The 16122-nt window shown below is 42.8% G+C and overlaps 1 protein-coding gene across 1 annotated transcript in view; it reads right to left on the bottom strand.

The window, feature by feature from the left end:
- Window positions 1–936: 936 nt before the first annotated feature.
- Window positions 937–16122, bottom strand: part of LOC310951196 (immunoglobulin superfamily member 21-like) — a gene marked incomplete at both ends in the record, with an annotated part of 46148 nt that continues 30962 nt past the window's right edge. Inside the window, 5 exons of the mRNA XM_083919319.1 lie at window positions 937–1019; window positions 2324–2362; window positions 2454–2646; window positions 7053–7153; window positions 9954–10446. Of these exons, the coding sequence (XP_083775445.1) occupies window positions 937–1019; window positions 2324–2362; window positions 2454–2646; window positions 7053–7153; window positions 9954–10446 (909 nt within the window). The remainder of the gene's footprint in view (window positions 1020–2323; window positions 2363–2453; window positions 2647–7052; window positions 7154–9953; window positions 10447–16122) is intronic.

Here is a 16122-nt window from a genome sequence, read left to right as displayed (position 1 = left end):
TTGCACAAAGAAATAAAAGCTACTAATATTTTCCAAATGTATCATCAATGGGTTCCTTCCTTTTGGATTACATTTGGAATATAATAATAATTTGAAATATACTTAAATGGACTTTACTAAGTGATGAGCTGGTACAGGGGCCAGTTGGTAAGTCTTTAAAACAGTCTTTTAATAAACTCTGGGTTCACTAACTACGGTGTTGGTGCTTTGTTTTGTGTAGGGACTCTTCTCATGCTGCTGCAGATGTTTGGTGTTATTTTGAGCAGTATTAGTGGTTAAAAAAATGTTTTGAATGCCTTTAACGTACTGCCACAAACGAATCAGTGTTAGCGACTCTCCCGGATATCTCAGTTAATAGTTCATACATGAAAAAAATTGTCTCAATGGCTTACTGTACTTGATGAGTGTATTTGCCGAAAAAAAAACTGGGATGATTTTATACTGGAATTACACTTTAAAGGGCACACTGCTGATTAAAAAAATGTCGGGTTTGTCTGTTCTGGTGTCAGCATAAGAGCTGGCTATCCTAATTGGCCAGTCTGTACTCTATCAGGACTACCATTCTGCCGTGCCAGTGTTCCCTGGGATCTAATGTGAACTAAGCAGCCATTTATAGGTCATAAATACATCACGCACACTACATACAACTTTTCTTTCAGTATGATGCAGTTAGAGTATCTCACAAACTCATAATCAGAGCTGGCAAGTTACTCACAGAGGGACGGCATGATGTACATCATCTGGACCTTTGCACTGTGGCCGATGCTGTATCAGTATCTGTCTTCTCTCCTGGGGTTGAAGTCCTGCTACACATTTAATGTTCTGCGCTGTTGGAACAGCTGATCTGAGGTTTAGCTACTGCTGGGGCGTCATTAAATAGCAGGTGTCTCAGGTAGATGCGGGTGTTGGTGTTCGGAGGAGCATCAAGGCCTTGGGTCACGTCAGCTCGCAGGTGAAGCTCAGCAGCAGTAACAAGGAGGTTAGTGTGAGGCAGCACTGACTGACTGCTACGTCATTAGCTGCACACAAACAAGAGAGTATGCATTATAGACTACTGCTACAGATTCATACAATGACAACATGACTGTGACATGTTGACAATAACTGTTACAACTTCACGTTATAACTTCCCATTAAACGTATTTATATTATCAACTAATCTCAGGTGCAACACCAAACCAACAATGAATGTAACTATCAAGTGCTGTGTGTGTATCACATCAGTCTGATATATTTTCTTCCTGTGCCACATAGCTGCACTGTTGCACTCTGCTTCTCCAAATACTTTGGAGTGCCAAATGTAGATTAATTTCAACTTGTTTTGTTTTGTAGATCTTTCTACCCCTAAGATGTCTTTGATTATTGATTGATTATTGTATTTTTTAGTGGTAGTATGTTGCATTGCTGAGTGTTACAATGATGGAAACAAGACTCCAGGTTGAAACCTAGTACATGACTGTTGTCAAAAAGAATGACATGTAAAAATATGATAGTGTACAATAAAACACCTTTCTGGGTAGCTTTTTCTAAATTTCGGTAGAATTCTTTATTGGTTCTTTGGTGAAGAAAGGCTGCAGTATAGAAGCTGTACCACAATAAATGTCCAGTCTATCTGCTAACTGTCATTCATAGATGTCCACAGTTTATGGACTGTGGTTCATGTAATCATCCCCACTTACTCCCCTCCTGCCCTCCTGGAATAAAAACTCAGTGGGAACCCCATTCTTCCATTTCCCCCACTTTTCTTGGTCCAGATCTTGGTCCAGCGGGCTGTGCCTATTTTTTCCCAGGAGTGTGTGTGTGAGTACAGACGGTGTCGAGATGGCCAAGAGCAAAGACTACCCATCTGCTGCTTTGCTTTTGCTTAGTTTTAGCATTTAATTTAAAACGTTGTTAGGCTTCCCTGAGGGCCAGGTCGTTTGTCACTGAGTTGAGAGCAGCCATTGAACGTGAATGCAAGCAAATACCAAGGGAATTGTTTGTGTGCGATTTCATTGCTTCTCATAATCAGCAGTGTCTGGACCAGAACGGACGTCATTTTGAGTACAGGTGGTGACAAAATAATAAAATGATGTTATTTAAATTCTATTACACCTACTTAACAATTATTTAAAGTGTGTTTACATTTTGTGGGACACCCTGTATATTTTGGTGCTGTACAAACAAAGTTTCTATTATGATTTACAAATGTGGGCCATGTTCAACCAGTCACAGGACTCCGGATTCCTGTGGTCACCCTGTGTTGTTATGTATAGTTTATTACATTATTAGGATGATATCACAGTTACAGTGTCTGAACTGACTATGACATAGAATGACCTACCAATAAAATGTTCTTTTCCTTTCTTCAGTCTTGGGTTGTCTATAAACACACACCAAATAAAAAAAAATAATTGGGAGTTCACATAACAAATGATAATTATTAAAACAAATCCCCTCACGAAAAGTCTTACCAAACACAATGAGGCGGGTGTGGGTATCTGTGGAGCCCAGAGGATTCTGGGCCGTGCAGCGGAACATGGATCCATTGAGCTCAGCAGTAACCCTCTCCAGGACGAGTTCTCTTCCGTCATGCTCCTCTCTGCCATCTAGTAGATGCCCGCCAACCTTGGTCCAGGTGTATATGGGCTCAGGGAAGACCTCGCTCTGTGGACGCACACACACACACACACACACACAAACACACACACAGATACATGCACATATGTGTGTTAGCGGAGGTGAGTGAGAGTTGCAGTGTCAAGTTACAAACTAAGAGAAGACAAGGTGTTGGGAACATTTAGTGTGATTTTATATCAGAAGCTTTAATGGTGGGGCTAGCCCTATCAATACAAGTATGTCCCTGACTTACTGACTGAGTTAGTGATAGTAAGTTAGACCATTTGTCGGAGTGAGTGTTGGACTTCAATTCCATTATTTTCTAGTGCCAAGTCATAACAAAAGTTATCTCAGGACACTTTACATATTGAATAGACGTATATTCACTTATTTATGATTTACATAGACCCAACAATTCCCCAATGAGCAGCAACAGCAATCTTGCGCACACAGTGGCAATGAAAACTTTCCCTTTAACAGGCAGGAACGTGGAACAGAACAAGCTCTATGGAGGACGGACATCTGTCTGCACCGGTTGGGGAGGAAGAAAAGAAGAGAGGAAGAGAGAAAAGACAGACAGATGGACAGAGAAAGACAAAGAAAGACAGAGAGACAGTTCCAGAGATGCAAGCAACCACAAAAGTAACAATAATTATAATAATATCTATAGTAATGTGACTATGACTTATATGTTATGGCAGTTAATATAGTAGAATAGTAGAAACAAGCACAGCTAAGGTGATGGAATATGACAATGGTAATAATTATGGTGGTAAATATGATCAGTGATGAGTAGCGGTAATAACAGCTGTGATACAGTGAGATATATTACTGATGATGTTTTTATTGCGACACATTTTATAATTTATAAAACTAAGGATAGTATATGTACTTCCTGATCTTTCAGAATAAATAGGTACAACTGCGTACACACTGTTACCCTGCTGGTAACTATTTTCCATTTATTTAACCCAACTGCAGACTGAAACAGGGTTATATTAGACATGCCTTTATCTCTATCTCTGTTTGATAAGTTTACGCTATATTTAGTCATATTTTAGTTTGAAGCTTCCTTCTTTTCTGATCAGCTGTCACAGTCTGTCTCTTTGTCCCTCCTCTCCTGCCACAGGTCCTCTAGCCTCCATTCCACATTGCCATTGTCTGCCCATCCACCAGATGCCCTTCAACTCTCCTTCCTTTTCCATCATCTAACTGCACTACAGTTACATGTCCTAAACCGTCAGCCCACCATGTGGGCTAATGAGAAATCATTCCAATGGTATGGCGGGTGCAACTTACTGAGCCCGAGCTGCCTGCCCATGGAGGTAACGATAGCGATCTGCAACTAAGTCATAGTTTCAGCGTCCTAAACCCAGTATCAGTCAGACTCAGAGGAGGAATCTGTTGTCACTAAAATGGTGGACTAACAGACGTAACAGAATGGTAAGTGTAGTTAGCATATTTTCTTAGTGTCTGTTGTTTGTTAGCGTGTTAGCTTGTAATGACGGTGTGTTTTCTCTCTGTACTGACAGTCAGCTCTGAGCTGGAGGTTTCAGATTTTTTAGCTGGTGTTGTGTTGAAGTTGTTCCACCGTCAAATATTGTTTCACATATCAGACTGTGATTAGTTTATTTGCTAGTGACGTTCTAACTAAAGCTGACCGAATACGTCTAGTATAGTAAATTAGGGCTTACTAGCTCTTAATTCTGCTGCTATAGGCGGGGGAATGATTTTGTTCCTGATACTCTGAGCTTCTATCCTCTCCATCTGTATAATTCATGTCCCATAAATGCATGTTACTAATTCAACTTCTTCCCCGGAGTGGTTTGTGCTTTGTTGTCTCACAGGTCTCTGCCGTGGTCCTGCACAGCGCTTCCTGCTACTATTATCACTATTACTCATATAAACTCATCATTAGTTTTATACATTATAAAATTTGTAGCCTTAAAAACGTTAGCAATCATATTTCTCATTGTATCATAGGTGTTATTATTACTACTACTATAATCATCAACTTAGCTGCACTTGTTTCTATTGTTTATATAACTCTGGTATCTTAATTTCCATACCATGTTATTCATATTCACATTGCTATATATATTATAATAGTTACTGTTACTTTCGTGGTTGCTTGCATCTCAGCAACTGTCTGTCTCTCTGTGTCTTTATGTGTCTCTTCATCTTTGTCTGTCCATCTCTCCGTCTTTTCTCTCTTTCTCTCGCCTTTTCTTCCTCCCCAACCGGTGCAGACAGATGTCCGTCCTCCACAGAGCTGGGTCTGTTTGACGTTCCTGCCTGTTAAAGGGAAGGTTTTCGTCACCACTGTGTGCACAATATTAGTGGATTATTACTGTATATATTAACTATGATAATTATAATTATTTTTTATTAGAAATAGTGCCACTTGTTGCTGGTCATGGGGGAATTGTAAGGTCTAGGTCATGAAGAAGATCATATCAAGATCATTCATAGCGTGTGGTCCTGACCCACTCTATATGTAAAGTGTCTTGGGATAACTTTTGTTATGATTTGGCACTATAAATAAAATTGAATTGAATTGAACTGAAGGTCCTTGACTGAAATAAATTCTCAATAGACTTGGTGCTGACAGTAGTTTTCATTTCGTTTGGCTTTACATCTCATTTGTTCCTAGATCTTACGTAATTTGACATTTGCATGATTCTGTTTTGATAAATGGTTTAAATCAGACTAGAAAACTGATAAAATAAGAGAACAGACTTGATAAGATACACTTTCCATTAACATCTGAGGCAGGTTGTTTCTCAGGTCCCTGACAGCAAAGCCATAGTCATCTCTGTCCCTTTGGATGCCTGATGCCCTCAGTGAAAAGAAGAGGGTATTATCACCAAGACTGGAATTTAAGAAATACTCCACATTTTGGAATCATTATCATACAGAGTGGAATAATTTGCATTGTGGAATACCGTAATTATCATTACAGTGTTAATCCATCTAAAGTCCTTGGGCAAACTTCCTCTTTCTCCTTTGGGAGCTCTGCTGAAGGATGCTGCACCACTCTACTTTCTTTAGAAGGTAAAAATAACACGTTACAAAAGTGAATGTGAAAATACCACCCTCACAGTGTAAAGCTATAGTGCGTAACTTTTACCACCCCCTAGAGGCTTTCTTCACTATTACAACGATACGGACGGCGCCTCAATATGACGTATGACCCGGTGTAACCCGCCCCTCCCCTTCCTTATTTCACTTCTGTGGGCCATCCAATCTCTGTACACCCAAAGCGAGAGCTCTCTACCGCACCGTTGTGATGAAAAGAGAGCTGATCCGGAAGCCAAAGCTCTCGATCTACCTGTCAATCTTCGTTCCTACCCTCACCTATGGTCATGAAATCTGGGTCATGACCGAACGAACGAGGTTGTGGGTACAAGCGGCCGGAATGGGTTTTCTCAGGAGGGTGGCTGGAGTCTCCCTTAGAGATAGGGTGAGAAGTTCAGCCATCCGTGAGCAACTCGGAGTAGAGCCGCTGCTCCTTTGCGTTGAAAGGAGCCAGTTGAGGTGGTTCAGGCACGTCCATCTGGGAGGAGGCCTCAGGGGAGACCCAGGACTAGGTGCAGAGATTACATCTCCACACTGGCCTGGGAACGCCTCTGGATCCCCCAGTAAGAGCTGGTTAATGTGGCCCGGGAAAGGGAAGTTTGGTTCCCCTGCTAGAGCTGCTGCCCCTGCGACCGGACCCCGGATAAGCAGCTGAAGATGAGATGAGATGAGATGGTTATTTTAGGTTTTTGCTTCCGTATGGCTTAATCAGCGTTGTATCATCTCTTGTAGTGGTTTGGGTGAAACAACTATCTACAGACACGTCGAAGTTACACACTATAGCTTTAAGGCCAAAATGTATCCAAACACATTCTCATACTATGATTTATTATAAGGTTGAAATACAAACAAATTCAAGTAATTAAACGAAGCATGCTTGTTTGGAACATGTAAATACCACTGCACTCCCAAATGTTATTATAATGTCACACAGAGCCAGGATGGAGAGTTATAACATTTGATATAAATTTTATTTTTAGGTATCTTTTATATTGTATTTTCATAGTACTGCTTTGATGTGACTGTGTGTAATGCTGCTGTTACACTGCAATTTCCCAGCTCGGAATCAATAAAGTATTTCTATTCTATTCTATTCTATTCTAACACTGTCCCTGCTTGCAAGAGCTTCATTGTAACACATGCAAAAATGTAACTGAAGTCTCTGCAAGTTATGCACTTTGGTGTTTCAAAGTGGAAGGAAAGGAACTGGAACTATTTGTTGCCTAGAAGGGATGAATTGCATTACACTTTGAAAAGTGGTCGGAAGAGCAACTGTTTTACTCTGCCTATATCTTTTTTCCTGGTCTGTCCCCTACCATTTAGTCACATTTCATGAACTTCACAGTGTTCCCTGAGCCACTGTGTTGGAAACTCACTGCAGAAGGTCCCAGCTGGAAGCCCTGGACAGTGATCCGCACTGTGTCTCCTACCTTGGCCTTACTGGGGCTCATGGACAGCTTGGGTCCTCTTGGAGCAGCTGATAGAAAAGTAAAATGCAATATTGAACTGCTGCTGTACAATAAGACAACACTCAACTTCATATGTTTGGATGACAGGAAACATCTACTGTTATCACATAATACATGCTACCTAAATGTGGCTACCCACATTTTAAGGATGTGCCCACCTTCTTGTCATGTAACTATGGACCATGGCTCAGGATGACCTTCATACTGTAATTGAATTTGAATGAATGGATTCAGTGGGTTACCTGTTAATTCTTCATAGCTCAGAATTTGGCCTCCAAAAATGTGGTTGTGTTCAATTATCCTTAACAACTCTCAATAAACATCTCATTAGCTGTCTTGAAATTGCACATGTACTGTGTCAGGAGTGTGTCTGATTTCAGTATTTACAGTATATTCTGCATCTTTATTGTCCGCTCTTAATAATTATGTTGAGAAGCAAAACAGACTCACCCTAAACCCTTTTCCTTCACTGCACTAATCCTATGAAGTCAGATTACTTTTGGACCACTTTCCTGGAATAGTTTATCCCTAAATAAATGCCAGGAATTTGAGTCATTGTTTGAGTTGCTTTGGTAAATCCATTGTCAAACCTCTTAAAGTGAAATTCCAGTGTAAAATCATCCCAGGGTCTTTTTAGGCAATTCAGTCATCAAATAAGCCATTGGACAATTTTTTACATGTATGAACTATTAACGTAGATTTTCCTCGGGCGTCAGGTTGAATGCAATAAAACTCATTTTTTTAACCACTAATTCCGCTCCAAATAACACCAAACCTCTGCAGTAGCATGATAAGAGTCCCTACACATAAAGTACCAACTACGTAGTAGGTAAACACGGAGTGTATTAAAAGAGTGTTTTGAAAGAGTTACCTACTGGGCCCAGTACCAGCTCCTCATATATTAAGTCCATTCAAGTCAATTACCAAATGCAATCCAAAGGGAAGGAGCCCATAGATGATTTATTCCAGCAAAACACCTAAACGTTGTGATTTGTGGCAGATACGGTAATCTCTCTTCCTAAGCATATCGATCACTTCAAGTTGCAGTCGTCCGGCAACACACGCCCCCTGAGAGCTTGTAATGTTTCGGTGCTGCAGGGAAAGCTGTGTGGGACTTTTATAAACCTTTTACCATCTATTATTAACTTATATTTCACCAAACTATCAAACCACAAGGTTTACGTGTTTTGCTGGAATAAATCATCAACGAGCTCCTTCCCTTTGGATTGTATTTGGTTATAGATTTGAATGGAGCAGCTGGTACCAGGGCCAGTAGGTAAGTTTTTCAAAACACTCTTTTAATAAACTCTGTGTTCACATACTACGATGTTGGTGCTTCAGTTAATGTGAAGGGACTCTCCTCATACTGCTGCAGAGGTTTGGTGTTATTTGGAGCAGTATTAGTTGTTAAAAAAGACGTTTTAATGTATTCAACTCGCCACCCCGAGCTAATTTGGTGTTAGCCATGGCAGGCTGTTAGCGTCTTTCCGGAAATCTACGTTAATAGTTCATACTTGAAAAAAATTGTCTCGATGACCAAATTTGCCTAAAAAGACCCTGTTTTTGAGTATTACAATTGTGCATCTTTTGGGCCACAAGAGTAAAAGGAGTGCTGACAAGATGTACTTCAAGCATCAAGGTTATACAGCTACAGTAAGGCTTCAATGGAAAAATTTGTCAGTCACCATCAATGCGTCACAATTTGTCAGAGTGCTGGAGTGAGTTTGTACTACTACTTAAGGTCATAGTGCATCCATCTCAATGACTGGCAGTTATCTCAGTAATACTGTATATTGGGCCAAGTAAGCGGAAGAGAGGTTTTGTCAATGCTGGGCTCAAAGGTACAGCTGTGCTATTTAATGGTAGTAGTAAGTACCAGGTCTGCACTCACACATATGAACAAATTTGAAAAAATGTTTGTTGTTTTTCATTTTTCAACAGTACCATACCCAGGTCAGGTGCCAGGACAAAATGACTTAGGGGGCATTGGCAATTAGTGCGGGTGCTCTAGAATTTGTATTTGTATGCTTATGTGAATGATTTAACTAATAAATTCCATGTGCTATATATCATATAGGCTGCTGTTTATCAGGTGCCTGTTTTAAACTCAGTACTTTCTTTAGATGTGCTGCAACGATTGATTAATGGTTAACATATAAAAAAATAAATAATTTAACACTTACCAACCAAAACTGGCAGAGACAATTTATCAGTAAATCCGTCTGCATTGATCTATGAATTGATGTGGATAATACTTACAGTGTCTGCTGTCCATAGCTGCTTTATACTACATGAAAAGTTTCTCCTTCAGGCCATTAAATTCCTGCAGCATCTGAAGGCACCAGGAGGACTTACATGATAAGAAATCATCAGTCTCTGAGAAGTGCTATGCTACTGTGGCAGTTACATAAGGTTGTTCACTGTGTTTACCTTCATTAAATCACCCTAAAACAGCACTAGGCTGCTACACTATACACACATTTACACTGGTTGTTTATAACTCAATATTCTTCTTTTGTGTGAAGGATATGTCTGGTTTCCAGGACTCAAGACCTCCTTTCAAACGTTCTTTTTTTTAAAAAAGTAGCATCTTATGTTTTATCCCTGAAACAGATTTCAGTGCAAACCCTCTAGAGTTACATTAAATACTAAACTGTGTTCCCATGTACATGGTGAGATACATTCAAATTATTGCTAAAAAAATTGGTCCGATCCCCCAATACATTTTTGTATTTTCATATTTTTATATAGCCCTATTAATAGGATTCAGAGAGAATTATGTGTGCAGTGTGTTAGTAAATGACTCACCCAGTGTGACCTCAGCCTGCATGGGCATGGACAGAGCTGGGTGGTTGACCTCACAGCTGAACAGGGCATCGTTGTCCAGCTGTGGGTTGAGGCTCCAAGTCAGCATGGCTCTCACCTCCATGATGCCATCACCTGCCGCTTGCTGACGGTTCTGGAAGTAGTAGAGTGGATCACTGCTCTGGACCCAGCGGGGAAACTCCCGGCTCACCACAGTCTCAGGGATTACCTCAGTGGTTGTCACGGGATCAGACTCAGACCCTGGCTCTTGGCCCTTTTCGTGGGCATCAGGGCCGTCTTGGCCTAGTCGAGCTTGCTTCCCCTCTTGTTCCAGCAGGGACTTCTGAAGTTTGGTGTCATCAAGGTCTCGGCTGGTGAGAGCTAGGGAGTCCCAGCTTTTTCCTAGACCAGGGTTCTTAATTTTGTCTTCCACTGAGGAGGTAAACTGGGATGTTGGCACCACATCAATAAGTTCACCATCCCGCTTGAAGTACACCTAAAAGGCCAGGACATAGGCAGGTGACCTCAAAAGGAACAACTAGCCTCCATGTGAAATGACAGTTTGCTGTGTGCTCTCAATTGCATATGGTTTAGAACAAGTCAAATGCTTTGTCACAATTATAGATGGTTGAAGAATATGCTAAAAAGTCAACAGTGGTGTTCAACAGCTACGTGTGGGTGCTTACCATGTGCAGGCAACAGTGTACTTACGGGAAGTGTGAACATTTAAACAAATTTAAATATAGGCCTGAATACGTGGGTGGTTAATGGAGTGTCTCTGTTCTGCCTGATGAATCTCAATTATGTATCATTTCACTAAACATTCCAGAAGAGGAGGAGTTATGATTAGAGCCATAGTTGAGAGACTGGTTAACACGCTTTATATACATTTAGTTACGTAGAGTTGGAAACTATGAACCACTTACCTGATTCAAATCATTTTGATTAGTTCAAAGATTTGTTTAGTTTGTTTTTTTCTTTGTTTTGTATTCAATGCAAATCCTCTGTGAACTCATGTTTTATTTGCTCTGACAAATACATCTGATCCCCCTCCCATTCAGACAGACTTTCAGCCACACCCTGGCTAGGCCAAACACAACCAATTATTTTATGAGGCAATTTGATATGATGACTAGCTCTCACCATCATGCACTGTTGCACCCCCTTGCGACGACTGTCAGAAAAAGCCTTCCATCACCCTGTTCTTCATGGAGAGAAGCAACAGCCGGCCTTGGCTTGGCCAGAGGCAGGGAGACTGTACAACACCACTGAGGGTTTCACACTTGGAAAAGATGTGCATTCACGCTCATACTCTTATTAATCAAAGACAGCCACCATCTTGGGAAGCTGAGGCAAAAAAAAACATGCAGGTTAAAGTATTAAAAGTATATTAAAGTATTAAAGATTATTAAAGTATTTCTGATTCTGATGAAAGTCGATGATGTGTCGAGCAGGGACCAGGACTTCTCCTCTGGACCATAGTCCTCCCAGTTGACAAGGTACTGGAGGCCCCTCCCTCAGTGGTGGGAATGCAGAAAGACTTAAAACGTGTAGACAGAACCCCCATTGATGAGGCGTAGAGGTGGTGGCGGCGGAGCTACCGGCATCAGAAGACTCTCCCAGACCAGCTTCACTTTGGTGATATTAAATACTGGATGGACCCTCATGGATCGGGGAAGCTTTAGTCTCACTGCCACAGGATTGGTTTTCCTCTCGATCTTGGAGGGTCCGATGAACCTAGGTTCAGCTTATTGTAATCAACTCAAAGTAGGTCTTGGCTTGCAGTGGATAAAAGAACTGGTGAGATGGCACGGACACCTTTTTCTCCAGTGCCAGAAATAGTAGAGGATGGAAGCCATCAGGGTACTGAAATGGACATAGTCTGGCGGACGAGCTGTTCACTGTGTAGTCGGAGTGCTCCACCCACAGGAGCTTATGTGACCAGGAGGAGGGGTTTCAGGAGACCATACACTGCAGAGCCGTTTCCAACTCCTGATTCGTCCTTTCTGTCTTTCAATTGGTTTGAAATCTAGATGATAAGTTGACTGTTGTCCCCAGCAACTTGCAAAACTCCCTCACAAAAACAAATGCAAACTGGACCTCAGATATAAACCACATCTAGAACACATGCAGGAAGATGATGAGGGCTGTCTTTTTGGTGAATGGCAGCATCGGGAGTGGGATGAAATGTGCCATCTTACTGAACTGGCAGACAAGTAACAAAGTCCAAGGGTATGTGGGATCACAGGCAGTGAGGTACAAGAGGAGCCTGATGAAATGGCTTGTGCTGGTTGCAGAATGGGCAGGCATTGACAAACTCCCGCAAGGCCCACCAGCCGTTGTAGCCCTGCTGTTGGACTAAATCCTTCCCCTTCTGGATGCAAGGGTGACAGAAGAGCCCCTTGAGTCTGGGGAAGAAACAGGCGATCTGGGGAAGAGGTGCTTGGACTGGGCTGGTCCACCAGGGCAGCCTTCACTCTCTCCTCAATCTCCCAGGAAACCGCAGCAACCAGACACAGAACTGGGAGGATGGAGTCGGGCTCTGGGGAAGGCCCTTTTCCCTCTGGAAAACCAACAAGACAGGGATCTGGCTTGACGCTGTGGGAAACGGTACTAATGAGAGGGTGAAACTGAAACTGGTGAAGAAGAGTGACCACCTGGCTTGCCAGGAGTTGAGTCGTTTGGCTGTGTGGGTGTACTCCAAGTTCTTATGATCAGTCCTAAACAGAAAAGGCAGCTTGGTCCCTTCAGCCACGTCACTTTATCACCAGTCAACTTTAGTCAAATACAAGCACTGAGTAGATGCATTGAGCAAATCAACGATTGGATGGATTAAAGTTTTCTCCAATTAAACAATGAAAAAACTGAAATATTTGTTTTTGGGGCCAAGGACGAACGATTTAGTTAGTTAGCACCCAAATTCAAACAGTAATGCTTTAAACCACAAACCAAGCCTGAAACTCGTAGTCGTGAACTCAACAGCCACATCCAAACAATTACAAAGTCAACCTACTATCACCTACAGAATATACCAAGGATTAAAGGACTTATGTGTCGGCAGGACCTAGAAAAACTTGTCAATACATTTGTCTTCAGCAGGCTTGACTACTGTAACAGTGTCTTTACAGGTCTCCCTAAAAAGTCGATCAGACAGCTGCAGTTAATTCAGAACGCTGCTGCTCGAGTCCTCACTAAGACCAAAAAAGTAAAACATATTACTCCAGTCTTCAGATCTTTACACTGGCTTCCTGTCTGTCAAAGAATTGATTTCAAAATAGTTCTGTTGTTGTGGACCAAGACACATTTCTGATTTTCTGCTCAGCTATGAACCACTTAGACCTCTCAGATCCTCTGTGACAGGTATGCTCTGTGTTCCCAGAGTCAGAACTAAACATGGGACAGGTCTCCTCTGTGTTCCCAGAGTCAGAACTAAACATGGGACGGGTCGGCTCTGTGTCCCCAGAGTCAGAACTAAACATGGGACAGGTCTGCTCTGTGTTCCCAGAGTCAGAACTAAACATGGGACAGGTCTGCTCTGTGTCCCCAGATTTAAAACTAAACATAGAAAGGCAGCGTTCAGCTTTTATAGTCCACATATCTGGAACAAACTTCAAGAAAACTGCAGGTCTGCTGCAACTCTTAGCTCTTTTAAATCAAGGCTGACTTTTTTGTTTTCCGCTGCCTTTCATTAAATAATTGTAACTGCTGTACTGTATATTATCTTCTCCTTATCTTTTATTTATTTTATTTGAATCTCATTAGATATGTGATTCAGATGTCATTGTATGTGTTTCTTTTAAGTGTTTTTTAATGTTCTGTGTGAAGCACTTTGAATTACCTGTTGAATTGTGCTATATAAATAAACTTGACTTGACTTGACCTGACTTCAAGCCAGTGGCGCCACTCTTCCAAGGCCAACTATACTGCCAAGAGTTACCGGTATCATAGTTCTTAAGCCTCCAGGAATGACCAGGTGAACAGCGGACACCTTCCCTGGATCCATCTGGATGTGGATGTGTGGCTTCTGATGTGTGGACGGACAGAGAGTTCACGAGGAGATGCTGGAGGATGGTCTGGACATTGTGGATGTGTTCCTCCCAGAAACAGGAAAAGATGAGAATATCATCCAAATATACAAATACATACTTCTTGAGCATGTCTCTCAGAACATCATTGACCAGGTCCTGAAAAACCTAAAGGCATAATGAGGTAATCATAGTGTTCTGTGTGGGTGTTGAATGCTGTCTTCCACTCTTCCCTCTCAAGGATCCGAACCAATTGGTAAGCATTGCACAAGTCGAGCTTAATGGAAGCTCCCCATATTTATTCACTGGCAGAGAAGATGAGAGGGAGAGCATGCATGTTCTTTATTGTGATGTTGTTGAGGTAGTCAGTGTAGGAACACAGTGACTTGTCCTTCTTTTCCCTGAAGAAAAACCCGGCCCCAGCTGGAGATGAAGACAGACAAATTAAGCCTACAGCCAAAGACATTAATGTACTTTTTGTCATAACCAACCAGTTTTGTATTTTTGACCCTGCCTTCGTCTAGTGGATTTCTGTATGTTTGCTTTTGTCGAGTGATTTCCGTGTACCAGTCTAAGCCTGGTTAAACTGTGTATTCAGATTCTACCTCTAAATTGCTCCTTAATTCTTGGGTCCTACCTGTGTTCATAGTAGGAACTGGCCAACAATTGACCCAGAGCCTTCGAAGCTTCAGCAAACCCTTTCTTGGGAACCTGACTGGCTTGGGGAGGTCCACCAAGTCTCTGCAAGACCTCAAAGCATCATGGGAAGAGACCCAGTGTTTCTTTGCGCCATGTAGCCACCATGGCATGCCGCTCTAGCCTGTTTTCCCATTAGCCAGCCTCAGGCCTGCTAGCCTTCAGCCAGATTCCCAGTCTGTTAGCTCCCAGCCTGCTTCCTAGTCAGCTAGCCTCAGGTCTGCTAGCTCCCAGTCTGCTTTCCCGTTAGCTAGCCTCCAGCCTGCTAGCCTCTGGCCTACTAGCCACCAGCCTACTAGCCTCCGGCCTGCTTACCTCAGATTGCTAGCCTCCAGCCTGTTTTCGAGTCTCCTGTGCCCGTGCAGAAGTTCTGTTCTCTGGAGTTGCAGCAGCCGCATGTGGCTGAATTCAAGCCACAATTTCATCCCATGTACTCTGATTGGGAGCATGTGATTTATTTTTCACTAGAAGAAGATCCACCCCTGGCCATACAGCTTATGGAGGTTCACTTGGAGGGTATACAAAGAGAGTTTTCCTGTTGCCATCCTGACTCCAAGCCGGTTACTCCACAACCCTCCCAAGATTCCCAAGGGTCTGAGCTGCCCAGAAACAAGAAGAAGAGGGCTTTCATGTTAGGAGACAGAGAGGCGCAGAGGGGAGTGCAGCATGAACTCTGAGAGTGGCTGAGGACGTGCAAGGACAACATAGGAGAAAGCTGGAGGCCAAACTCCAACAGAACAGTGGGAGGGATGTGTGGGCAGGAATGAAGCACATCACAGGGATGAAGGGGAAAGACAGGAAGACATCTGGGAGCCTTGATAGAGCTAACCAGTACAACCACTTTTTCAACATGTTTAGCTCACCTCCTGCTGCCCCTTCCACACCCTCAGCCCCCCTCACACTAACACACTGTCCCAAATGGCTCGACCCTCCCCCCAGCGTTCTCCTGTACAATACCTCTCCACCTGTCCCCCCTCCTCCTCCTCCAATGATCTGCACCAACCCGCGCCCAACGGTCACTACAGGCCAGGTAAACAGGCAGCTGGAAAGACAGCGAAAAGCTGCAGGACCTGATAGCATCTCACTCAGGATCCTGAAGACCTGCGCCAGCCAGCTGTCGCCTGTACTTTGACATCTGTACAACTTGAGCCTGAGTCAGGAGAAAGTCCCGTTGATGTGAGAGACGTTTTGCTTGGTCCTAGTCCCCAAGGAGTCGAGGCCATCTGACCCAGCAGACTAGAGACCCTTCGCCCTGACATCTCATGTGATGAAGGTCATGGAGAGACTGGTCTTGGCCCAGCTGAGGCCACAGGTGAGGACGTTTCTGGACCCTTTGCAGCTTGCCTATCAGCCCTATTTAGGAGTTGATGACGCTGTCATCTCCCTGCTGCAACGAGCCCATATGCATCTAGATGGTGGGGGAGGCACTGTGAGGATCACTTTCTTCGATT

This window comes from Echiichthys vipera (assembly GCF_963691815.1).
Source record: "Echiichthys vipera genome assembly, chromosome: 9".
NCBI classification, from domain to species: domain Eukaryota; kingdom Metazoa; phylum Chordata; class Actinopteri; order Perciformes; family Trachinidae; genus Echiichthys; species Echiichthys vipera.
The sequence above is the reverse complement of the archived record's forward strand: the minus strand, read 5'-3'. Positions and strand labels throughout refer to the sequence as shown.